Source organism: Electrophorus electricus, chromosome 4 (assembly GCF_013358815.1).
Source record: "Electrophorus electricus isolate fEleEle1 chromosome 4, fEleEle1.pri, whole genome shotgun sequence".
Classification (NCBI taxonomy): domain Eukaryota; kingdom Metazoa; phylum Chordata; class Actinopteri; order Gymnotiformes; family Gymnotidae; genus Electrophorus; species Electrophorus electricus.
In genome coordinates this window covers 3,133,031-3,156,211 of record NC_049538.1, presented here as the reverse complement: position 1 = coordinate 3,156,211, position 23,181 = coordinate 3,133,031, and the positions used below count along the sequence as shown (strand labels likewise).

At 49.7% G+C, this 23,181-nt stretch overlaps 2 protein-coding genes and 2 non-coding genes across 17 annotated transcripts; 3 read left to right on the top strand and 1 right to left on the bottom strand.

Annotated features, from left to right (window-relative positions):
- The first annotated feature begins 149 nt into the window (after positions 1-149).
- On the top strand, positions 150-6,827 carry LOC113580756 (B-cell receptor CD22-like). Of its 6 annotated transcripts, XM_027015496.2 has the most exons (15): positions 150-245; positions 1,433-1,541; positions 1,682-1,736; positions 2,162-2,208; positions 2,445-2,696; positions 2,903-3,154; positions 4,020-4,250; positions 4,405-4,498; positions 4,779-4,824; positions 4,992-5,078; positions 5,191-5,263; positions 5,425-6,011; positions 6,195-6,250; positions 6,436-6,489; positions 6,673-6,827. In XM_027015496.2, exons 2-11 carry the CDS (start codon positions 1,484-1,486, stop codon positions 5,227-5,229), a joined length of 1,161 nt encoding a protein of 386 aa, XP_026871297.2. In that variant the 5' UTR covers positions 150-245; positions 1,433-1,483; the 3' UTR covers positions 5,230-5,263; positions 5,425-6,011; positions 6,195-6,250; positions 6,436-6,489; positions 6,673-6,827. The 6 variants fall into 6 exon arrangements, with proteins under 6 accessions (XP_026871297.2, XP_026871296.2, XP_026871294.2 ...); XM_027015495.2 differs by having other exon boundaries at positions 5,191-6,011; XM_027015493.2 differs by lacking the exons at positions 5,191-5,263; positions 5,425-6,011; positions 6,195-6,250; positions 6,436-6,489; positions 6,673-6,827 and having other exon boundaries at positions 1,436-1,541; positions 4,992-5,180.
- Positions 6,294-6,368, top strand: LOC113580760. The gene has a single exon (XR_003410998.1). It is a non-coding gene; the product is annotated as a small nucleolar RNA SNORD49 (small nucleolar RNA).
- Positions 6,532-6,603, top strand: LOC113580759. Its single transcript, XR_003410997.1, has one exon. It is a non-coding gene; the product is annotated as a small nucleolar RNA R38 (small nucleolar RNA).
- LOC113580755 (fas-binding factor 1 homolog) lies at positions 6,714-22,388 on the bottom strand. 9 transcript variants are annotated; one of them, XM_035525525.1, is made up of 29 exons: positions 20,658-22,388; positions 20,079-20,106; positions 19,952-19,999; positions 19,732-19,810; positions 19,573-19,633; positions 19,344-19,394; positions 18,993-19,149; positions 18,763-18,849; positions 18,410-18,538; positions 17,862-17,976; positions 17,386-17,549; positions 16,921-17,011; positions 16,239-16,592; positions 16,081-16,149; positions 15,587-15,765; positions 15,245-15,363; positions 14,906-15,034; positions 14,460-14,560; positions 13,904-14,092; positions 13,528-13,635; positions 13,102-13,241; positions 12,809-12,927; positions 12,518-12,640; positions 12,091-12,276; positions 10,499-10,675; positions 9,459-9,596; positions 9,082-9,178; positions 8,637-8,767; positions 6,714-6,896 (listed from the first exon to the last, which is right to left on the bottom strand). In XM_035525525.1, the coding sequence occupies exons 1-29, from the start codon at positions 20,658-20,660 to the stop codon at positions 6,813-6,815; spliced, it is 3,456 nt and encodes a 1,151-aa protein (XP_035381418.1). In that variant the 5' UTR covers positions 20,661-22,388; the 3' UTR covers positions 6,714-6,812. The 9 variants fall into 9 exon arrangements, with proteins under 9 accessions (XP_035381418.1, XP_035381419.1, XP_035381417.1 ...); XM_035525526.1 differs by having other exon boundaries at positions 21,828-22,388; XM_035525524.1 differs by lacking the exon at positions 20,658-22,388 and adding an exon at positions 20,398-20,578.
- Between the last annotated feature and the right edge of the window lie 793 nt (positions 22,389-23,181).

Sequence of the window (23,181 nt, the reverse complement as noted above, 5' to 3'; positions counted from 1 at the left end):
TGTGTCTAAAGCAAGTTGGTCTTCATCATTAAATGCCACCGGTAACACGGAATCAGCCCTGGCCTTGTTGCGGACGTCCCGGCTGCGTTAAAATATCCGCGCACAGCCGGAGCACTGGCCGCACGGTGATGTCTGCGCGCGTGTTTATGGGCTGATGTGGACATGTGTCCAGAGGAAGCTCGGGCATTTCCCTACGTGCCGGCTTTTCTCGTACACAGTCGCTGATCAAGTTCCACTCTCCTGCGGTAAGACTTGTTTTAACTCACATATATGAGCAGGCCTACATTAAGAGGTTTTTTTTTTGTTTTGTTTTTTTTTTAAACGAATTCATCTTTCGAATAATTTTATTGCTGATAATCTTTTCGGTCTTTCTCTCTAGATGTACATTTTCTAAACAGCTTCACTATAAGACACTAGGGAGGTAGGGAAAAGAACAGTCAACGATTACTGATGTTTTAAACATCTGTACTTTTAAATAATAAAAAAAATACTTTATTGCTTTTAAGTTGTTCTGTGGGAATAGAATATTTTAACAAGGTTACTTTAAAAGCAGAAGTCTAGTGAAACTCATGTTGTAAACCGACTTCTTGGTCAACTTCTATTGTTGTGACGTAAGTGGATATATGAAAAGGGGAAATCAAATAATAAAGCATCCAGAAGAAAAAGAAAAAGAACTACAGAGAAAAACAGCTGCACGAATTTCGTTTTAACCAAAACTTTATATTGCTACTGCCTCAGGCTTCATAGGCCTCTTTAATTACTTAGTAATGAACCTGGCCATGTGACTCCTCCCTCCCTTCCTGGGATAATTGTCACAATTAGTCCCCCGTGTTCCGGGTTCCGTGTTTTCCCTGTCTGTGTTTTTAGTTCCGTTCCATGGTTTCGTTTTCGCCTCCTCTCGTTTCAGTTTCCACACCTGCCCATCGTTTCTAGTATTAAGTTCGTGTATTTAAACCCTGTCTGGATCCGAGTGTTTTGTGGTTCATTTGATTGGTTGTGTTTTTGCGATTGCGTTGGTTTGTACTCCGTGTTTCTTAGCCCTGAGTTTTCCTTAGTCTTAGCTTGCTTCCGCTGTTTGCCTCCGTGTGTTTGTTTTGTTATCATGTATCCTCGTACTCTCCATGTCGGCTCTATGACCCTGGACTGCCTTAACGACTCTGATTTTGGATTTGCCCATAATAAATCTCGCTCATCTCTGTTCATTACTCTAATCAACTGATAACAAAAGAAATGTAATTAAATACCCACATTACCCTAATCAACTGATAACAGTTTCTTGTCTCAGAATGTTGTATGATTTAATGTTGTTTACTATTACAAGTACAGAAGTTTAGACAGACTTGTTTGTGAAAGAACAACTGACACTGCTGATCAACACTGTGATGGGATCACTGTAAGATAACTGTAAGATTGTTTCCTCTAAACTGTTCAGCAGCTCCGCGCTGGTGTCTGACTGTCTGAAGCAGGCGTTCATCTCAGGGCGATGCTGTCACTCAGAAAGCATCCTCCTCTGTGTTTGCTCTTTCTGCTTGTCATGCCAGGTGAGTCTGTTACCTGGCCTGAAAAGTTAGACGTAGTCGTTTACACATCCAGTCGTTTCTAGATGTTTTAGGTGACTGGTACTTCTGTCTGTTCACTGGTGTGTGACATGTTTATTTCTGTTGTCCTTCACCTCCAACAGCTTTGCTACAGAAACCCTCCGATTCCGAATGGGATATATGGAGAAAACGCTGCTGGTGAGAAAAGCAATGTGACTCTCGTGGCTACTTCTCCTGATACAAACAAAGTGTTCGTTTAAAACGGCTGCTTAGATTCATCATTTTACTGCAGATAGCAACCATGTCATGGTTGGATTTGGTCATGTGTGTGTATTCACCCCCCCGCAAGCTGTGCTTCTCCTTCTAGACATTTATTGTGAAGAGCAGAACAGAAGGTGTGTGAGAGTAGTTTAGTTAAATTCATGTGCCATTTATTAACTACACAACATACAGAGGTTATGAGTCGTAAATGAATCCACGCCCCTCAACACCCAAGATATGTGAAGAGTGTAAATGTAAGCGTTTTGTCACACTTTAATAAGGTGCAGACATATGAAGGCTGTTCGGCCGCATTGCTAACCGAATGTGTACTTTACTGACACACTGATTTATTTGTCTTGCAGGTATCAGCGGAAATCGGTGTCGTTAGCCAGAGTTGAGCTTGTCGTGTGTAAGTCACGTCGACTGTGCTTCCTCACATTCATGTCTGCTGTACCTTCTGTCTATTCGGCTGCACATCTAGTGCAGGAGAACAGAACCGCAGATCAGAGGTTATCTCCCCGACAGTCCCCGTCCCTTTGTTCTGTCCAAACTCACAGTACACTTTCGATTGCTTGACTGGACTGGGAGGCGCTGTTCTATCGGATTGCTTATAACTGATGTAATTCCGTCCTCCTCTCCTGACAGTACCGGGCAGCCAGGACTCGGAAGGGGGAGTGAAAGAGGGAACTGATGTGAGTTTGAGGTGTTCACTGATCCGCTGCAGATTTCTGGAAGAAATGGCGGACAGATTCCTCTGGTTCCAAAATGGCTTACGTTTACCCTACACCACCAGCCAAATCCAGCTGGCCTCCGTCAGCGGCCAGGATTCTGGCACCTACACCTGCGGTGTAACAGGATATGTTGAAACCTCTCTTCCTGTCACTCTCAATGTCAGATGTAAGAACACATTCATTTGTTCATTAATTCACTGACTAATTAAAACGTGAACTTCTGTGTGTACACAGAGGTACGGTTCCTTGGGACTAAATTTACTGACTCGTGGTCTACCTGGGCAAAAAATGACACAGGTCTCTACTTTTGTTTCTGCAACCTCAGAGCGACGTCTCCGTGTCTCGGTAACGAGGTTTTTCCTTTTCTTCCAGGTGCTCCAATGCAGGCGTCCGTGTCCATCAGACCCTCTAGTGAGGTAGCAGAAGGCAGTTCGGTGACTCTGTTCTGTAACAGCACCAGCAAAGGGACTGTGAAGTACACTTGGTACAAGGGCAGCACAGCTGTGGCCCAGGGAGCGCATTACCACATAAGCAATGTGGGTGCGGAGGATGGTGGTGAATACGTGTGCCACGCCAGCGGCGAACACAGGGAGGCGTATGCTAACGAGACTCTTACCATTTCACGTAAGCGCACTTTAGCGTTTTGGATTAAAAGCAGCACAGTCACTTTTATTGTGACACGACTAATCCGACATCTTCCACGCGAGCATTTGCATTATGACGTGGACCGTGCACACGCGTTCACCACTGACCACAGATCAGTCCCAAAAGTCACACACTCCCTATAGGATCTGACCTCAGATCGGTATTTTTAAAGTCATTTCCTTTATGACTGACCCCAAATCACTGTTCTACACACTATAGCCCCCTCACACACATATAATCACTGTAATTATGACTGCCCCAAGATCAGTATTCTTCCAGCACCTTTAGGTGTACAGTTTGATTAATACTCTCAGGAGTTGTAACAGTACAGCTAAGTGGCGTTGCGATTGCTGTGTACTTTGAGTCAAAAATAAGAGGACAGAAATGAGGGGCAGCATGAACTCAAGCTAGGATTGGACCATAAGGACGAAACATGGGAACATTTCATCCGACACTCATTATTTTTGCTCATTATTCCATACAGCCTCAGTTTTCACCTCACCACCCCTACGATCCCCTTTAGAGTGCTTTTTGACCCTTTGAGTCATTTGTTCACTAATTCATTGATTAATAAAAACTTGACTGATTTAATTAATTAATTAATAGATTAATTAAAACCTGATCAGGACAGAGCTGTGAGTTTCTGGAAGCATGATAATGTTCCTAAAGACTAATGAACTAAATCGTGGTCTAATTACTAAATTGTGGTCTAACTGTGCAAAAAAAAAAACCCAAACAGGCCTCTATTCTTCTTCTAGATCCTCAGAGGGTCATCCCAGAGTGTTCATGTTCCCTCTCAATCCTTTAATCTTATTTCTCATCTCCTGTCCACCATCTTTTCTAGGTTCCCCAAAGGTGGTCTCGGTATCGGTGACTATGACATGCGACGCTGAAGCCAACCCCCCTGTACAAGACTACCTCTGGTTTAAAGAAGGCCACACCTCCCCAGTGGCATTTGGACGGAGCTTCAGGATTGCCAACATCCTCGAAGAAGACATTTCTCAGTACTACTGTGAGGCTCAGAACAGCATCGGCCATCACTCTGCGCGACTTGCGTGGTCTGTGATGCATAAAGGTGAGCTGCGCCGAACCGGCCACTCAGATTTTAGGTCCAGTTCATGACGGACAGTAGAAGGCCTGGTAAAAACACCCGCAGGGTTAAAGGTGATGCATGTCGTTGTTCTGTGCCATGTTTGTGCTGCGGTCATCTTTTTGGGGGGATCTCGAAGAGGAGTGTCCCACAGCTTTGGCCGTAGCTGCCGGAATCGGCGGATGCTGTGGAGCTCTGGGTGTAGCTGTTCTCTTCGCCGGTCTGTGGATGAGGTGAGGGACTGCAAGGAGGAAGTTCCTGTCTCTGTTTAAAACCTTTTGTCCAAATGGTTCTCACCGTCACAGTCGAATTCTGTATCTGATTATCCAATAAATGGCCATTACTGGATCATGGAAATATGCAGACCTTTTAAAAGGGACACTTTTATTTTCATAGTCCACAATGAATTAGACAAATAGTAACTTAAGACTGTCGTTACATTACATGTCGAATGAGGCAACATTCGGCGTGGTAATGAATGTTTACCTGTTGTTATTTCTTGTCTGGGAGCAGGAAGAGGAAGAAGAAGACAACATCAAGTGAAAAAGAAAGAAAAAAGGTATTTGAGCTAAGGCAATAGTGCGCGTCATTATCCATCCCGGCCACCAGGTAGCACCGTAGCTACAGGAGTGGTGGAGCAGCATACAACGGCATTTAAGCACAGAGGGTGGCGGAGATCCAAAGCTCTGGTCCTGTCCCACTGTTCTGCGCTTTTCTTCCACGTAGAATGTCGGCACCGATGCCACAGATGACTCATACGCACGTCTGGATCCACAGTCCAGGGCCTCCAGTGATGTGTACACTAGTCTTAATGTAAGGAACCAAATTCACCCAGACCCATTAAGGGACCCAACATCTGTGAATGTGGAGCAAAACAGAAATTCTTAACCTGTCTTATTTGTCTTTTCGTCCCTCCTGCGATCAGACTGTTTACAGCAGGTCTCAGGGTACCACGCGAGTGTGAGCCCTCAGATGTTCCTTCCCGCCATTATACTCCAGTAGGGATTCCACGTGCTGCTTTATTAACTACTGCAGTTGGGAAGTGTTACACACAAGGGCACAATGCATTGATTGGCGAAGTGTACAAGCACATATGTCCTGTCCACTGGTGCAGTGGAGTGAGTGCGAGTGTATGTATGTGACGGAAGTCTTTCTGCAGACTTGGCGGGAGCTGGACAGGAGTACAAATCACCCGGCAGACGGTACTGCAAAGGTAGAAGAGAAGGACTACGCAGATAGTGTTCCCAGCTAATGCCTGTGTAATGGACACGTTTCTGCATCGACAGCCCGTTGCAGCGGAACATCTAATGCATGACATATTTGAACCGTTTTTTAAAATTATTATTTTTTGTATTATTGATACAAACAACAGACTCAATAAATGAATGAAATTCTAAAAGTCGCGCAGTCATAAAATAACGACGGTCAGCTGGATCCTCCTCCTGTCGGAAGTCACGTGTTGTATGACGCCCAAACGATTATAAGTGCGGACGTCGGCAGCGCGCGGCTCTTTCCGCCTGTGCAGCGGTGGGGGAGAGGCGTCTGGGTTGGCGCGCGAGCCGCGGCTGGAAGGCCTGCGCGGGAGGGAAATGCCGCGTGAAGCCCGGCGCGCTTTAGGGAGGGGAAGGCGATGGAGCGGCTCGCGTTCACTTGGAGGTTAGAAAGCCGCTGAGCGTGCGTACGCGTCACGGCGGCTCCGGTGTGAAGCGGCGCACGTGGTCCGTCACGCGGCAGGATCTGCATGCGGTAAGTCGCGTGTAACTACCATAGCTCGTTAACAGCTCGTGAGTATCACGGTAGCTAACGTTGATTATAGTAGGATCTGCGTCTTATTTTTCAGTAATTTTATGGCAAGTGCTGCCGTTTGCTGCTATTGACTGGTATGATTATGCGAATCGCCCAAAGCGGTTTTTTTTTCTTTTGTTACAGGCGGTCAGATGCTCGATGACCTTGACCTGTGGTTTGCGTCAAACACGGCAGAAATGGTACGCATCAGTTGCTCCCTCAACATTTCTGAATGCATAACGTTCCCGCGATGAAAGCGCATAGGAAGTGCCGTCTGATGCGATAACTGACGATGGTCGAAGCCAAGCGAGTCTGAGGAATGCCCCGCGGGCACGCGCTTTTGCGCGTCACCGCGCCGCGTGGCTGACCGACGTTGTCGTTGCAGGTGATCACGGGAGCGGTGGCCTGGCCGAGGTGGCGGCGGATGCTCGCGGACTAGGTACGGATATCCCACCTGTTATCGGGGTGTAGGCATTGTGCCCGAAGCCAGTGATGATACAAAGTTATCCCTGTCTGACATAATGGTGTGGAGTCATGGTAACCTGAGGCTGCTCTTAACGTTTATTCATTCACTCAGGATGCCCAACACCGCATGCTTACACGCGCACTGTTCTCCTTTCAGGTCAGGAAGGTGAGCATCTCCACGGTGACCAACGTGGGTGGCTGTGAACCAAAGAAATGCCAGGGGCTGGAGATGTTGGATTATGCTTTATTTTTGTATGTAAAATTGTCCTAAATAAAGGCATGGCACTAGAGGTGGTGTCATGGTGTGTGAAAGGCAGTGTTGTAGGGGGCTTTCTTTAGCGTCTCCAGGAAGAACTGCTCGTCCTGAAGGAAGTCTCGGTCCTGCATTAAAGAGGCAGAGTACACAGCAGTTAAGCTCTGGTCTTGAGAGGATCAGTTCCTGTATATTAATGTCCTGCTAGAAAGCCTTTGATTAGTAACTAGGAATTAACGTGAACCTTAAATGCAGATTTACAGAAGATCAAGATACTGGGCATTAAATGTCTGAACAGCAAATCTAGAATTTGTCCATTTAACTTCCCAAAATACTACAGTGTCACAGATGTTTTACTTTGGAAATGAATTATTTAAACAAGCAGGGTGCTTTACTAAATAAAACTTCATCTTCACATATTTTCATATGCTCATTATGTAAACTTCGTAGCATTCTCTTTAAAATGCTTAATCTGAAGTGGAAACAAGAATATAAGTTTGTACTGTATAGTAGAAACGGGTTAAAAAGGTGTGTAGTGATATCTGGGAGGATGCATAGGAGTTTGGGACCATGGGGTGAGGCCTGCACCTTCTCTGGCGTGTGTGTGTGGTGATGTCCGTACCTCCTCTGTTGTGTGGGTGTGTGTGTGGGGGGCGAGGTCCGTACCATCTCTGTCGTGTGTGTGTGTGTGGGGCGAGGTCCGTACCATCTCTGTCGTGTGTGTGTGTGTGGGGCGAGGGCCGTACCTTCTCTGTCGTGTGTGTGGGGCGAGGTCCGTACCTTCTCTGTCGTGTGTGTGTGGGGCGAGGTCCGTACCTTCTCTGTCGTGTGTGTGTGGGGCGAGGTCCGTACCTTCTCTTGTCGTGTGTGTGTGGGGCGAGGTCCGTACCTTCTCTGTCGTGTGTGTGTGTGTGGGGCGAGGTCCGTACCTTCTCTGTCGTGTGTGTGTGTGTGGGGCGAGGTCCGTACCTTCTCTGTCGTGTGTGTGTGTGTGGGGCGAGGTCCGTACCTTCTCTGTCGTGTGTGTGTGTGTGGGGCGAGGTCCGTACCTTCTCTGTCGTGTGTGTGTGTGTGGGGCGAGGTCCGTACCTTCTCTGTCGTGTGTGTGTGGGGCGAGGTCCGTACCTTCTCTGTCGTGCGTGTGTGTGTGTGGGGCGAGGTCCGTACCTTCTCTGTTGTGTGTGTGTGTGTGGGGCGAGGTCCGTACCTTCTCTGTCGTGTGCGTGTGTGTGTGTGTGGGGCGAGGTCCGTACCTTCTCTGTCGTGTGTGTGGGGCGAGGTCCGTACCTTCTCTGTCGTGTGTGTGTGGGGCGAGGTCCGTACCTTCTCTGTCGTGTGTGTGGGGCGAGGTCCGTACCTTCTCTGTCGTGTGTGTGGGGCGAGGTCCGTACCTTCTCTGTCGTGTGTGTGTGTGTGTGTGTGAGGCGAGGTCCGTACCTTCTGTCGCGCGCGTGTGAGTGGGGCGAGGTCCGTACCTTCTCTGTTGTGTGTGTGTGTGTGTGTGTGTGTGTGTGTGAGGCGAGGTCCGTACCTTCTGTCGCGCGCGTGTGAGTGGGGCGAGGTCCGTACCTTCTCTGTTGTGTGTGTGTGTGTGTGTGTGTGGGGCGAGGTCCGTACCTTCTCTGTTGTGTGTGTGTGGGGCGAGGTCCGTACCTTCTCTGTCGTGTGCGTGTGTGTGTGTGTGTGGGGCGAGGTCCGTACCTTCTCTGTCGTGTGCATGCGTGCGTGTGTGTGTGTGGGGCGAGGTCCGTACCTTCTGTCGCGCGCGTGTGAGTGGGGCGAGGTCCGTACCTTCTCTGTTGCGCGCGCGCGTGTGTGTGTGTGTGTGTGTGTGTGTGTGTGTGTGTGTGTGTGTTTGAGGTCCGTACCTTCTCTGCCGTGTGCTGGAGCAGGGCCAGTGTGGCCTGCAGCTCTGGAGAGAAACCACTGGAGCTGGTGTTTACTGCTGGAGCAGATACAGGAGCATCCAGCCGAGAGCTCGCAAACGCTGGAGAGACGTCTGCAAAGGGAAAGAGACTTTTAGGAATCACTGAAGCAAAAGCCACGATGCTGATTTTAACCTGAGCCAAAGTGGTGAGGTGTTGCAACTAAATGTGTTCTTTTGGATGACAACGCCAAAAAGCAAAAATGTTTTTACTGAGTGTTTTGTGTGAATGCGTGTGTGTAGTGCAACAGAAGGGGTGTATACTGTACATTGTACAACACTCACAAATACTGTAGTGTGTTTGAGTCCTACACTCATCTACTGAAGGTGAGCTGGAGACTGTGTGTGTGTGTGTGTGCGTGTGTGTGTGTGTGTGTGTGTACACACACCTCTTATTAAAGGTGCAGAAGAGAGAGAGAAGGGATTGATGGGAAGGCTGTGTCTTTTCTCCACTTCTTTAAGGTGATCGGTCATTGTCATACGTTCCTGCAACACAAACCAGTAATTACAAAGCCACTACCTCCTTGAAGCCTTTTTACTTACTAAATATGTCAACTCTGTGTAAAGTGTAACGTCCAAACTATTACGCTGCTCTGTGCAGAAGGTCATTTGGAGTGGACGTTCAATATTGTACAACCAACACATGGCTTCTGGGGTGGAGAATGCTGAAGAAGTGTCTTCCTAAACCATTCATGGCGTGTGTGGGAGCTGTTGGCGGATGTAACGACGTCCGTCCTTTTCCCTGGTTGTGCGGATGGAACCTCACCTGCTGTAGGCTGTGCTCCTGCTTCCTGAGACGCTCCCTCTCGGCATGGATGGCGCGTAGACGAGCCTGGTGTTCGGCCTCCACCTGTCTGGCCTCCTGCAGTGCCCGTTCACCCTCTTCATACCGCTCAGACGCTCGCTACACACAACAGTTGCCACAGTGACCGCTCAGACGCTCGCTACACACAACAGTTGCCACAGTGACCGCTCAGACGCTCGCTACACACAACAGTTGCCACAGTGACCGTTCAGACGCTCGCTACACACAACAGTTGCCACAGTGACCGCTCAGACGCTCGCTACACACAACAGTTGCCACAGTGACCGCTCAGACGCTCGCTACACACAACAGTTGCCACAGTGACCGCTCAGACGCTCGCTACACACAATTGCCAGAGTGACCGCTCAGACGCTCGCTACACACAACAGTTGCCAGAGTGACCGCTCAGACGCTCGCTACACACAACAGTTGCCACAGTGACCGCTCAGACGCTCGCTACACACAACAGTTGCCACAGTGACCGCTCAGACGCTCGCTACACACAACAGTTGCCACAGTGACCGCTCAGACGCTCGCTACACACAATTGCCAGAGTGACCGCTCAGACGCTCGCTACACACAACAGTTGCCAGAGTGACCGCTCAGACGCTCGCTACACACAACAGTTGCCACAGTGACCGCTCAGACGCTCGCTACACACAACAGTTGCCACAGTGACCGCTCAGACGCTCGCTACACACAATTGCCAGAGTGACCGCTTAGATGCTCGCTACACACAACAGTTACCAGAGTGACCGCTCAGACGCTAGTTATTAATGACAACACTGCATCTGTGAACACAACCGGGTCTGTAAAACAGTGGACTGGCAACGTTAGGCGGACGTTCTCCATACGAAGGCTGGCTGCTTGGCTCTGTAAGTACCTCCACAGCAATGCAGAAGAAACTGCTGTTCGCTTAATAATGCGACGCTAAAGAAACACTTGGGTTTGAAAAGTGTCCCGGCCCGTCTTGTTCTCGGGCAGGCGCGGCGGGGCGAGACCTTGCTGAAGCTCTCCACTTCCTGCGCGCGGGTTTGGAGACGCAGGGCCGCCGTGCTCAGCTGGCCTTTCTCTTGCTCCAGATCCTCTCTCAGCTTGTCCAGGTTCTCTCGCTCCCTCTGCAAAGTCTCCTCCTTCTGCTGCAGCTGGCCAGCGCGGAGGGTCATCTCGGCCTGCTCCTGAAACACACACACACAAGCAGACAGATGTGTCAGAGCTGGACTTGAGATATTCAGGATAAATCTCAAGATTTGGGGGAAAGACTTTAAACAGCTGAAAACACCAATAAAAAAAAAAACAAAAAAACTTTTTTTGTGTAATTATGGGTAAAGTTAATTGAAAATTGATTGTGTTTATGTGCAAAATAACCTGCTTATTACAAAAGAGCAAAATTATTTATTTTTGGTAAATAAAATATATTTTATTTTTGAGTTACCGAGTGTGAGTTTAGGACTAGGTTTCCTCTTAGACTTAGAAATATGTAACTAGAAGTGTTTTCTAACACATATGACATGCATTACCTTGTATGTGCCATGTTTGAAGATGGATGAGTTTGTGCATGTGCGAGGAGTTTGTATGTATCTGCACTACGCTGAAGATGGAGCCCTCTGTGTGTGTGTGTGTGTGTGTGTGTGTGTACCTGTGCCACGCTGAAGATGGAGCCATCTGTGTGTGTGTGTGTGTGTGTGTATATACCTGTGCCACGCTGAAGATGGAGCCCTCTGTGTGTGTGTGTGTGTGTATACCTGTGCCACGCTGAAGATGGAGCCCTCTGTGTGTGTGTGTGTGTACTTGTGCCACGCTGAAGATGGAGCCATCTGTGTGTGTGTGTGTGTGTGTGTGTGTATACCTGTGCCACGCTGAAGATGGAGCCCTCTGTGTGTGTGTGTGTGTGTGTGTGTGTGTGTGTGTGTGTGTGTGTGTGTGTGTACCTGTGCCACGCTGAAGATGGAGCCATCTGTGTGTGTGTGTGTGTGTGTGTGTGTGTATACCTGTGCCACGCTGAAGATGGAGCCCTCTGTGTGTGTGTGTGTGTGTACCTGTGCCATGCTGAAGATGGAGCCATCTGTGTGTGTGTGTGTGTGTGTGTATACCTGTGCCACGCTGAAGATGGAGCCCTCTGTGTGTGTGTGTGTGTGTGTGTGTGTGTGTGTATACCTGTGCCACGCTGAAGATGGAGCCATCTGTGTGTGTGTGTGTGTGTGTGTACCTGTGCCACGCTGAAGATGGAGCCCTCTGTGTGTGTGTGTGTACCTGTGCCACGCTGAAGATGGAGCCCTCTGTGTGTGTGTGTGTGTACCTGTGCCACGCTGAAGATGGAGCCCTCTGTGTGTGTGTGTGTGTACCTGTGCCACGCTGAAGATGGAGCCCTCTGTGTGTGTGTGTGTGTACCTGTGCCACGCTGAAGATGGAGCCCTCTGTGTGTGTCTGTGTACCTGTGCCACGCTGAAGATGGAGCCATCTGTGTGTGTGTGTGTGTGTGTGTACTTGTGCCACGCTGAAGATGGAGCCCTCTGTGTGTGTGTGTGTGTGTGTGTGTGTGTACCTGTGCCACGCTGAAGATGGAGCCCTCTGTGTGTGTGTGTGTGTATACCTGTGCCACGCTGAAGATGGAGCCCTCTCTTTGTGCATCCCTCTCCACGGCACGGTTAGCCTCTCGCTCCACCCGCTCCTGACGGAGTTTCTCCTGCGCGTGGAACTGCGTCCACTCGGTGGCGAGTCTCCTCCGCTCCACAGCACAGTGCTGCATCACCGCCTGCTGCTCCTCCAGCAAAGAACTCTGAGGACGGAGAGAGAGAGAGAGAGAGGAGAGAGAGAAGGAGAGAGAGAGAGAGAGAGAGAGAGAGAAGGAGAGAGAGAGAGAGAGAGAGAGAGAGAGAGAGAGAGAGAAGGAGAGAGAGAGAGAGAGAGGTCAGGTGTCCAGGCACTCTGAGCTGCTGAACACAAACAAAGGTCAGGGGACCTCTAGCAAATGCAATCAGGTATGAGCAGACGCTCTGTGGTTGTTGTGTGTGCGTCACCTTGGCCCTCTCCAGTTCTTCTCTCTCCATGGTGATGCGCTGAGTCATGGTACGTCTCTCCTCTTCCAGTCCTCTTAATGCTGACTCAGCTTTAGCCTGCTCTGCCGTGACTCGCCAGCGTTCCTACACACACACACAGTTACGCTGCAGGGAAGTGACTAGCACATCAGATTTACACTAAACTGTACACTGCTATGGTCCTTTGAGACCAGACACATCCCTGGTACAGAAGGTGAACGAACCCATTTGGACTTGTCGGTGCTTAATCCCTGTAGAAACCCACTCACACACCTGCTGGAGGGCTCTCTGCTGTTCGGCAAGCTGTGTTTCCATCTTGGCTATGACCTCTTTCAGTCTGATTCTCTCCTCGGCCATCTCACTCTGCTGCTGGGACAGATGCTCCTGGAGTACTGAGAGAGACAGAGGACGCGTGAACACACACGCACACACACACACACACACACACACACACACACACACGTGTCCACCATCATTGCATTCTGAAGAGCAGATGACTAAGTGTGAGGTCTCCAGTGCTGTTCTGAGGTCAGTGAGCCCCAGCAGGGCTGTGGTGGAGCGGGTACCTCTCAGCTGTTCGTCCCTGTGTCGGGCTCCCAGCGCCAGGCCCTGCGCTGTGTTCTCATGGGTGCTCTCCACCCGACACGCTAGATCACCCAGCTTGCGGGAGAACTGCTCCATGTGCTCGATCAGTGCTGCCAGAGACCTGGGCACGCATACACACATCCACCCTGGCATTTACTGTTTATCGTAAACTTCATCGTACTTCACGCTTACACACCCACACACACCCACATGGTTTTTTGAGAGAGCAGCAGAGGTGTGTGTGTGTATAGATCTCACCACAGTATGAGACAGTTCTGCAGTATCCAAATCTGTGAGGACGTTTGTGTTGATGGTCTGAGGTAGAGTCTGTGTGTGTGTGCGTGTGAGAGAGAGAGAGAGAGAGAGTGAGTGAGTGTGTGTGTGTGTGTGTGTATAGAGTGCAGTACCTTGTCTGCGAGGTAGCACTGGTTACTGCATCAATCTCCTCATCCTTCAGTTTCTGGAGTCTCTGCAGCTGCTCCTCATAATCTTCCTTCATCTCCAGTATAGACTTCCTACCACCCACCCCAGCACGCACGCACGCACGCACACACACACACGCACACGCACACACACACACACACACACACACACAATAGCAGCACTATTCAGCAGCCTTGAACCATCAAGGGTTCTTACAGGGATCCCAGTGACAGTTCAGTCTGGTTGTCTGTACTCTGTTGAGTTTTAAACCACAGCACAGGTCCCTGCACATTTGTACTGCAGAGCTGTGTGAACGCGGCTATCCCGGCATGCCGTGGGGAGAGGAGGTCAGCGTTGTACCTCTGGAGGTCTCGGAGTCGCTCCACCTGCCGGTCCCGGTCCAGCTGGCACTGGGCCAGCTGGCGCTGGTGCTGCTCCAGGAGGACGGCCCTCTCCTGCTCTGCCAGCCGCGCTGCCAGGGCCTGGCTCTCCAGCTGCACCCGCGCCTCCCGCTGGGACGCCGACTCCTCCAGGAGCTTCACATGGGCTCTGACACGGGAGAAGGACCAGATCGCTGAGTGTGTGTGCGTGTGCGCGTGCGTGAGTGCGCGTGTGTGTGTGCGCGTGCGTGAGTGCGCGTATGCGCGTGCGTGCGCTCGTGTGCGTGCGTGTGTGCGCACGTGCGCTCGCGTGTGTGCGCGCGTGTGAGTGCGAGTGTGAGCACATGCGCGAGTGTGTGCGCGCTCGTGTGTGTGCGCGCGTGTGTGCGAGTGTGAGCGTGAGCGCGTGCGTGCGTGCGCGAGTGTGTGCGCGCGCGTGTGTGTTCGCGCGTGTGTGTGTGCGTGTGTGAGCGCGAGTGTGAGCGCGTGCGTGCGAGTGTGTGCGAGTGTGTGTGCGTGTTTTCTGCGTGCAGTACCTGTGGGCGTTCTCCATCAGCTCTGTATCCTGTGTGTGTCTCTGCTGGACACTGTCCAACAGCTTCTGGAGCTGCTCCTTTTCCATCTGAAGACTTTTCACCTGCCACACAGGATGCTGCTGCTGGTGGTACAACTGTGTGCTGTTGACTAACTCTAATACTAATTGTAGGGTATTGTTTATTACACTGATGCTGACTAACTGAAACTCTGCTTATTGTTTAATGCACTGATCGTTGTCTGTTACAGAGCGTATACTTATTTTACACTTTTAGGCATCAACACTGATCCCTGTATTTCTACAGTATTTTAGTTCATCGGTATGGACTCTAACCTACTGTACTGGCTAGGATGTATTCTATGAGTAAATGACAAAGCACTTTTGTAAGTCGTTCTATATAAGAGCTTCTGTCAAATGCCGTAAATGTTATTCTGCGTTTGAGTTTACCTGTCCCTGCAGCTGTGTGATCGTAGCCTGTAGTGACGCTATGTCTACAGACTGCTGCTGTGTGTCTCTCTTCTGTAGCGAGCCCAGCTCCAGAGAAGCTCCCAACCCCCACTGCTGAGTCTGGGTCAGCTGCCACACACACACACACACACACACACACACACACATTTTCAGTGTGTTTGATTCTCATAGTGATTTGCTGGTGATAACTGGCTGGTAATCAAAGAAAAGCCTGGCTCTGATTATGTCAGTGTGCTGTGTGGTCAGGTGTGTTTTAGGTGTGCACGGAGGTGTGTGTTGTGTGCTGTGCGGTCAGCTGTGCGTTGTGATCACGTTTACCTGCTGTTTCAGCAGGAGCTGCAGCATGTCTGCAGACAGACTCACTGGTGGCAGAGTGGAAGACAGCCCCTCCTGCTGGACAGGTACGGTAGTGTCTGCCCCAGGTCTCTGCTGGGTCTCTGAAACAGAGAGAGAGGGAAAAAAGCCACAAACAACAGCCCTTCAGTTTACACTTAAAAAACCTACAGACACAAATGCATCAAAGACCACGGAAACGCTAATTTCCAGCTCTGTCAGCCTGCATCGCCTCAAGCCAGAGCCGCCGTGAGTCCACAGCACCGTGCAGGGTAACGGGATAACGGGGTAGCTGTACTCTAAATGCATTTCATTGACTGCAGAGACCTGTGTAGCTGACCGAGGCCGTGTGATTGGCCAAGCTCTTGCCAGGCGACTGCTGACTGAGGTGGTTCAGTTCCCGTAGCTCGGACGTGGGCGTGGCGGGCGTATGCCGGGATCCTGGGCTGGGTCCTGACGTAGGTGTGCGCCCCTGCTGTCTGCCAGACACAGCCAGAGGCTCGCTGCTGAGAGAAGACACAACTCAAACAGGATATTTCAAACTAATTTATTTAAAACCATCAGGCATCAGAGCTAAACTGCAGTTAAAACCAAACTTTTAAATGTACACTATCTGATTTCCTTTCATATTCTTTTGATTAACATGCTGATGCCTGACCAGCAGGTCCTAGGTTAAAGGTGAGTGCCTCATAAACAAGCTTTCGGTCCCAGGCATCGGGATCAAAGGGTGCAACAAACACAGCACCTGCATTTCCAGGTCAGTCACGTTCATTTGACTCATTTGTTCGTTTGTTCAGCCGCACGCCGAGGGCCTGCGGTACCTGGGTGATCTGCGGGGGGCGCTCATGTCCTCCTGTCTCTCGCGTGGAGTCACGGTGGTGTTCCGTCTGCTGACAAAACGCATAAAAAAATTAATTAATGAATTTTTTAAAAAGTACGTCCAATGCTCCCATCCATCCATCCCTCCCTCCAGGTCTACCTGCGGAGCGAGGCCAGGTTGGCCTCCTCTCCAAGCCTGTCGTCCGATCGCCCCGCCCCCTGAGCTCTGCTCTTACTCAGAGCCCCTGCTAGCCAGTCTTCCTCCTCCTCCTCCCCCTCCCCGGGCCCCTGGGCGGAGGAGGTGGCCCTTGCGGGTGGTGCTGCCCGACCACGGGGTGGAGAGGGTGGAGGCTTCTGGCTCTCCGGGACTCCGGCGGGCTCCTTGGCGCCGTGCGTCTGCCCTTCCTCGTCCTCCTTCTTCAGGCCCAGCCAGTCGGATGCGGCTCGGCCGGCCTGGACGGAGGGTTTGGGTCTGTGCTCTGGAGAAGGAGAGCTGACGTCCTCCATGGAGAATCTGGGTGAGGACACACACGGATACTCAACACAGTACCACACATTTTTTAACCAAGGTTACTGAAACACCATAATGGCTGTCCCAAAATGACCCCTGAGCTTATAAACCAGAAATGTATTTATTCAAAATATTTCTGCAAAATATACAACTGTGCAGAAATGTTTGGGTTACACACAAATATCTCCATTGAGACACGGATTTATATCACTTTTTTATTGTCAAGCAGATTTTTTAATCACATTTGCACTTATGCAATAAGTGAAAACAAACAGTAAAGTGTAAACAAAAGCCTCGGCGGGCGCGGTGTGGCAGGACTGTGTTTCCTCACCGGACGGACTGTCTGCGGCTCTGGTGCCCCTCTGGGGCGGATCCCACTGTGGGCTGGTACAAGCCGAAGGTGAAGTCTTCCTCGCTGACGTCTGCGCCGGGGGGTTGGGTGTGCGTGTGTGTGTGTGTGTGTGAGTGTGTGTGTGTGAGTGTGTGTGCGTGCGTGTGTGTGCGTGCGTGTGTGTGTGTGGGGAGAAGAGTGACAGACACATCTGCTGTTAACTGAACCTGAATGACATGTCACCCCAATTAGAGTAAATAAAATGAACCCCAATTCCCACAATTCAAATATTAGTGCTTCTTGAGTAAGAATAAGTTACAGAAACCAAGCATTAAGCTAGACAACAGAACAGCCAGGCAGAATATAACACAGTGCTAAGAAATGACTTCACGCTAGCACACAGTGCTAATAAATGACCTCCGTCAGCTGGAACCTGGAAATCTTGGACTGGTAGTCAGAAACTACCTCTGTCAGCTGACCCCCTCCGTGGCGGTTTCTGGGCGGGCGGCACTCTCTCGGGCTGGGCTGGGTCCTTCTTCTCTCCCGTGGCAGGTCTCTGCAGTAGCTGCAGAGATGTCCCAATGCCCAGGATCTCGTCCAGTCTGGTGCGCGGCCTTCCAGGGGCCTCACTACTCGGGGAGAGCGAATATCGTTACAGTTTGGGAACGAGATTGCTGGGTTAAGATCGTGTTAGCTATAAGAACTGTGCCCTCCACAGTCCGCTCAGCATTGGCGAGGTTGGTTCACACTCGTTTCAGATGCCTTTTCAGTTTTGCATTTTTTCCTCTCTTTTTTTAATTAATTTATTTTTTTGACAGTACACATGGAGACGTCCAGGGTCAGAGGAAGAAAAATACAAAAACAAACGGTCACAACCACTGCAAATCTGCTTTCGGTAGTTTTCACAGAATAAGAGATTTTTACAGATCTATACACTACACCTCTCTCTCTTCACGACGAGTCCACTGTCCTTCGGAGTGTCACTGAACCCCAGTGCATCCATCAGGTCATTTTGGTCATCATCATCGAAGGTCAGTTCGTCCCGCTTCTTAGGTGCTGGGCCAGAGAAACACAACACCCAATCAGAAACACACAGGACTGCCCTATCAACTACACAACACCCAATCAGAAAACGACGCGACTTACAATTATGACTGAGCACAACTTGAGCAATTGAGGGTTAAGGGTCTTGCTCAGGGGCCCAACAGTGGCAACTTGAACCAGCAACCTTCTGATTACTAGACAAGTACCTCAACCACTGAGCTACTGAGGTCCCCAAGCAGAAATACACAGGGCTGCCCCATCGATCAGAAATGCATTCGGACAACTCTCTAAAGCACACTTCCACATTTATGTTGCCTCAAAAAGGCGAAGGTAAAGTGCAGGCATCATGCAGACTGGAATGTTGTTAAGTCAGTGTTTTACGGAGCTTGACTCGGCCAGTGCTTTGCAGAAACTGGACCAAACGTGTCCTGATGTTTGTACTGACCTAGCTGCTCCTGCTTCTGCACAGTGAGAGAAGGTGGGGACATGGGTTCTTCTTGCCCTGACAGAACGCTCTTAGACACCCCCGGGTCCAGGCCGTCCAGAAGGCCACCCAGGTCATCACGCATGTCGTCTGTGTAAGACCAGAGCGTTTAGTCGCACGTACTCACCATCTACTCCTGTGCGCACCTGACAGTCTGCACAGGACACACGAAGATACTACAGGACTTCTGCAGCAGTGTTTAGACTGTAAGGCTAAACTTCTCTGAGCTTGGCTTCTTACTAGGCCTGTTTACCGCTTACATAAACTGAAGGGTAGCAGTTGCTAGGGTTACGGTGTGAGGTGGACAGGCTCACCCACGAAACTGAACTTCCTGTATCCTCGGACGGCGGCAGCCGGAGCAGAGCGGGGCTTCCTCTCCTCCAGCCCTGGGCCTTCCAGATTTGCAGGAAGACACAAGTGGAGATGCAGAGTGGGAGCTCTGCCAAATAGCGTGCCCCCCCACGGAGATACAGAAGAGTACTGAGCGGCTGCGTGAAGGGTACGGGCGACAGGTCAAACCCACGGCTAGGTCTGGCCGCCTCACCTGGGTCAGCTGCTCCCCGTTTCACCGATCCAGGTGCAGGGGCTCGGCTCTGAGCTGGGGCTGAGTTGGGTTTAATCAGGGCTGAGTCGGGTTTAGTCAGGGCCGCTCTCGACTTTCTCTGGTAGCCGAAAAGGTCAGCGTCCATGTCATCTATGTCCTGGACATGGAAGGAAACACACACACACACACACACACACACAAACACAAAAATGTATTCAAATACCCAGACCCACTTGGGTCAAGAAGAGCCAGTCTGAGGTGAGGAAAGGGTATAGTTAGGTTTAAGGAAATAATTCTCTCCTAAATTCAACCCTCAGAACCTCAGGGATGAAACAGCAATGAACGCTCCACCTTCATGGTGTCTAACAGTGCCTTGGGGTCGGCCTCGGAAACGTCGGAGCCCTGCAGGCAGAACAGCACAAACAGTCAGCTTCTCAGTTGACCTTTATTTTGGCCGGTGTTCATTTATCCTATAAACAGTCATCACTGTCAGTAAACTTGCAGACCATGCGTGCAAAACATTGATAATGCTAAAATCAATGCACCTCAACTACGGAATTAACAGAAAAACAGTTCCCACCTCATCCTCTTCCTCAGCTTCCTCTGCCAGTTTGCTGAAGAACTCGTTCTCCAGTAGCGACCTGGGTGGGTTTGACACGACAGACAGCGATTGGTGAATTCCAGCGTTCGCCATCAGGGCGCCGCCTCGACACCGCACGGAAGCGGGAACACTGCTCACCCTTTCCTGCCACGTGATGGCGGCACACCTGGATCTCCGCCTGCTCCTCCACCGGAAGACCTGCTCCTCACGGGGGGGTCTGGGTGGCGAAGAGAGAAAGGTTTTCTGAGTTTTCCTTGAAAAGGTTGTAGTTTTGCATCTATTTTCAGACCCAAGATATCAAGTCCTAATGGACTGAATTGCACAATTTCAAAGTATATTATTAAAAACACTGTCATACCATCACTTCCGTCGCCCAAGAGGTCCCCCAGAACATCATCAATTGTGCCTAAAACAGACAAGTGTTTGACTGAACACGGTTGAATGAGTGTCTTCTGTATACTGCAGGTTAAAGACCAGGCACGTACCCCTTAAGCCCTTCTTCTGTTTTGAAGCCTAAAGCAGTCGACAAAAAGAAAAGGTTTGGACAATTTGAGCCAAAGATTTCAACCTACCACCGAAATCCTTGCCGTTACCAGCTCGCTAACCCATTCCGCTAGCTGGCGTTACACTGGATATACATGATCAACAACAGGCTAAATAACTATTATATTAGCCATATGGCTTTCACAAGCATGCATTTGCACAGGTAAACCAAAAAAAAAAAAAAGCTGTGACTCGCCGTATCTAGCACAGGGTGGCACAGGACACCAGCCCTGGATAAATCACAGTCATCGCTAAACACACCATATCTAGCACAGGGTGGCACAGGACACCAGCCCTGGATAAATCACAGTCATCGCTGAACTCACCATATCTAGCACAGGGTGGCACAGGACACCAGCCCTGGATAAATCACAGTCATCGCTGAACTCACCATATCTAGCACAGAGTGGCACAGGACACCAGCCCTGGATAAATCACAGTCATCGCTAAACACACCATATCTAGCACAGTGTGGCACAGGACACCAGCCCTGGATAAATCACAGTCATCGCTGAACTCACCATATCTAACACAGGGTGGCACAGGACACCAGCCCTGGATAAATCACAGTCATCGCTGAACTCACCATATCTAGCACAGGGTGGCACAGGACACCAGCCCTGGATAAATCACAGTCATCGCTGAACTCACCATATCTAGCACAGGGTGGCACAGGACACCAGCCCTGGATAAATCACAGTCATCGCTGAACTCACCATATCTAGCACAGAGTGGCACAGGACACCAGCCCTGGATAAATCACAGTCATCGCTGAACTCACCATATCTAGCACAGGGTGGCACAGGACACCAGCCCTGGATAAATCACAGTCATCGCTGAACTCACCATATCTAGCACAGAGTGGCACAGGACACCAGCCCTGGATAAATCACAGTCATCGCTGAACTCACCATATCTAGCACAGAGTGGCACAGGACACCAGCCCTGGATAAATCACAGTCATCGCTGAACGCACCATATCTAACACAGAGTGGCACAGGACACCAGCCCTGGATAAATCACAGTCATCGCTGAACGCACCATATCTAACACAGAGTGGCACAGGACACCAGCCCTGGATAAATCACAGTCATCGCTGAACTCACCATATCTAGCACAGAGTGGCACAGGACACCAGCCCTGGATAAATCACAGTCATCGCTGAACTCACCATATCTAACACAGAGTGGCACAGGACACCAGCCCTGGATAAATCACAGTCATCGCTGAACGCACCATATCTAACACAGAGTGGCACAGGACACCAGCCCTGGATAAATCACAGTCATCGCTGAACTCACCATATCTAGCACAGGGTGGCACAGGACACCAGCCCTGGATAAATCACAGTCATCGCTGAACTCACCATATCTAACACAGAGTGGCACAGGACACCAGCCCTGGATAAATCACAGTCATCGCTGAACGCACCATATCTAACACAGAGTGGCACAGGACACCAGCCCTGGATAAATCACAGTCATCGCTGAACTCACCATATCTAGCACAGGGTGGCACAGGACACCAGCCCTGGATAAATCACAGTCATCGCTGAACGCACCATATCTAACACAGAGTGGCACAGGACACCAGCCCTGGATAAATCACAGTCATCGCTGAACGCACCATATCTAACACAGAGTGGCACAGGACACCAGCCCTGGATAAATCACAGTCATCGCTGAACTCACCATATCTAGCACAGGGTGGCACAGGACACCAGCCCTGGATAAATCACAGTCATCGCTGAACGCACCATATCTAACACAGAGTGGCACAGGACACCAGCCCTGGATAAATCAGTCATCGCTGACTGAGCTGAGGAGTTAGCCTAGCTAGCTAACCTGCGTCCACGTCGCCATTGGCAACCGCAGCGTAGCCTTCTGATAACTCTGCTTATGTGGTCATGTGTGTCCGCTTCGCTTAAAAATAAAACAACATTAAAGCCAGCAAAGTTGAACACACAGCCACGGTAATATCACTAGCTAGCTACGGTTCTCTTCACACGAGAATCGTCCAGACTCCCGGGTGCTTAGCGACGGGAAGACCGCAGCTAACTTAGCTAAGCTAATTTTAGATAGCTGGCGAGTCCACCCGCTACAGACTCTACCGAAGGAAATAAAACAGCTCAGAACATGTTCATTTTAATAGTCGTTCGCAGTCTAAAAAAACGACCCATAAGGTTATAAGGTCTATGCACACAGTACGTCTGTGTTGCAGGCGTCCAAATCAGCCGTACTCTAGTTTTGAACTCCGTGGTTGCTCCTTACGTAGTTCCTGTTTATTTAAACGCATCGTGGGTAATGTAGTATTCTTACAGAGTCAGGACTTTTCATATCTGTGTTTTAATTTGATGGAACCTAATTCGGAATTTCGACTTCAGTCACTCTTCCTGTTTTTACTAGTTACATATGTTGGATGTTTAACACGAATAGAGAGTCATGGAGAAACTCATGGCGTTTGATGCGGATTAGTGACGACCACTAGGTGGCGATCACAGTACACTCGATTGTTGTCCTCATAACACAAGTAAAGAATGGGCTTCAATACCGTTGCCTTACAGCGAATGATGTTATGATGAAGCTAACTTATTTGGGTTAGGATTAGATGAAAACCCTGAATATTCTCACGAAAGTACCTCGGTTATACAAATGTAGATGCGGAAGTTTGAAACAACAGTATTTGAATCAAACGGGGGTGGAGTTGTTATCCATTAAAAACGTGTGTGATCAGAACCTGCAACTTTATGTTACATACCCCACACCGCAGTGCTTGGACAATGGAAATGCATATAAATGTATAACTGTGTGTTTGTATTTGAGAAATCAGAATCATTTTCTGTCGGCTAGTCTTCTGTTCGTTCATAACTGACAAACACACAGAATAAGACACAAAAGAAACAAATGGAAATTTGTTTCTTTCAATTATAGGCAATAAAAACAATTTATTTCTCCAAAACAGCATAAGCTGCATCAGTACTTTAGTGGTATGTTGTTTATGCAATTTATACAACATTTAACTATACTATACTATACTATACTATAC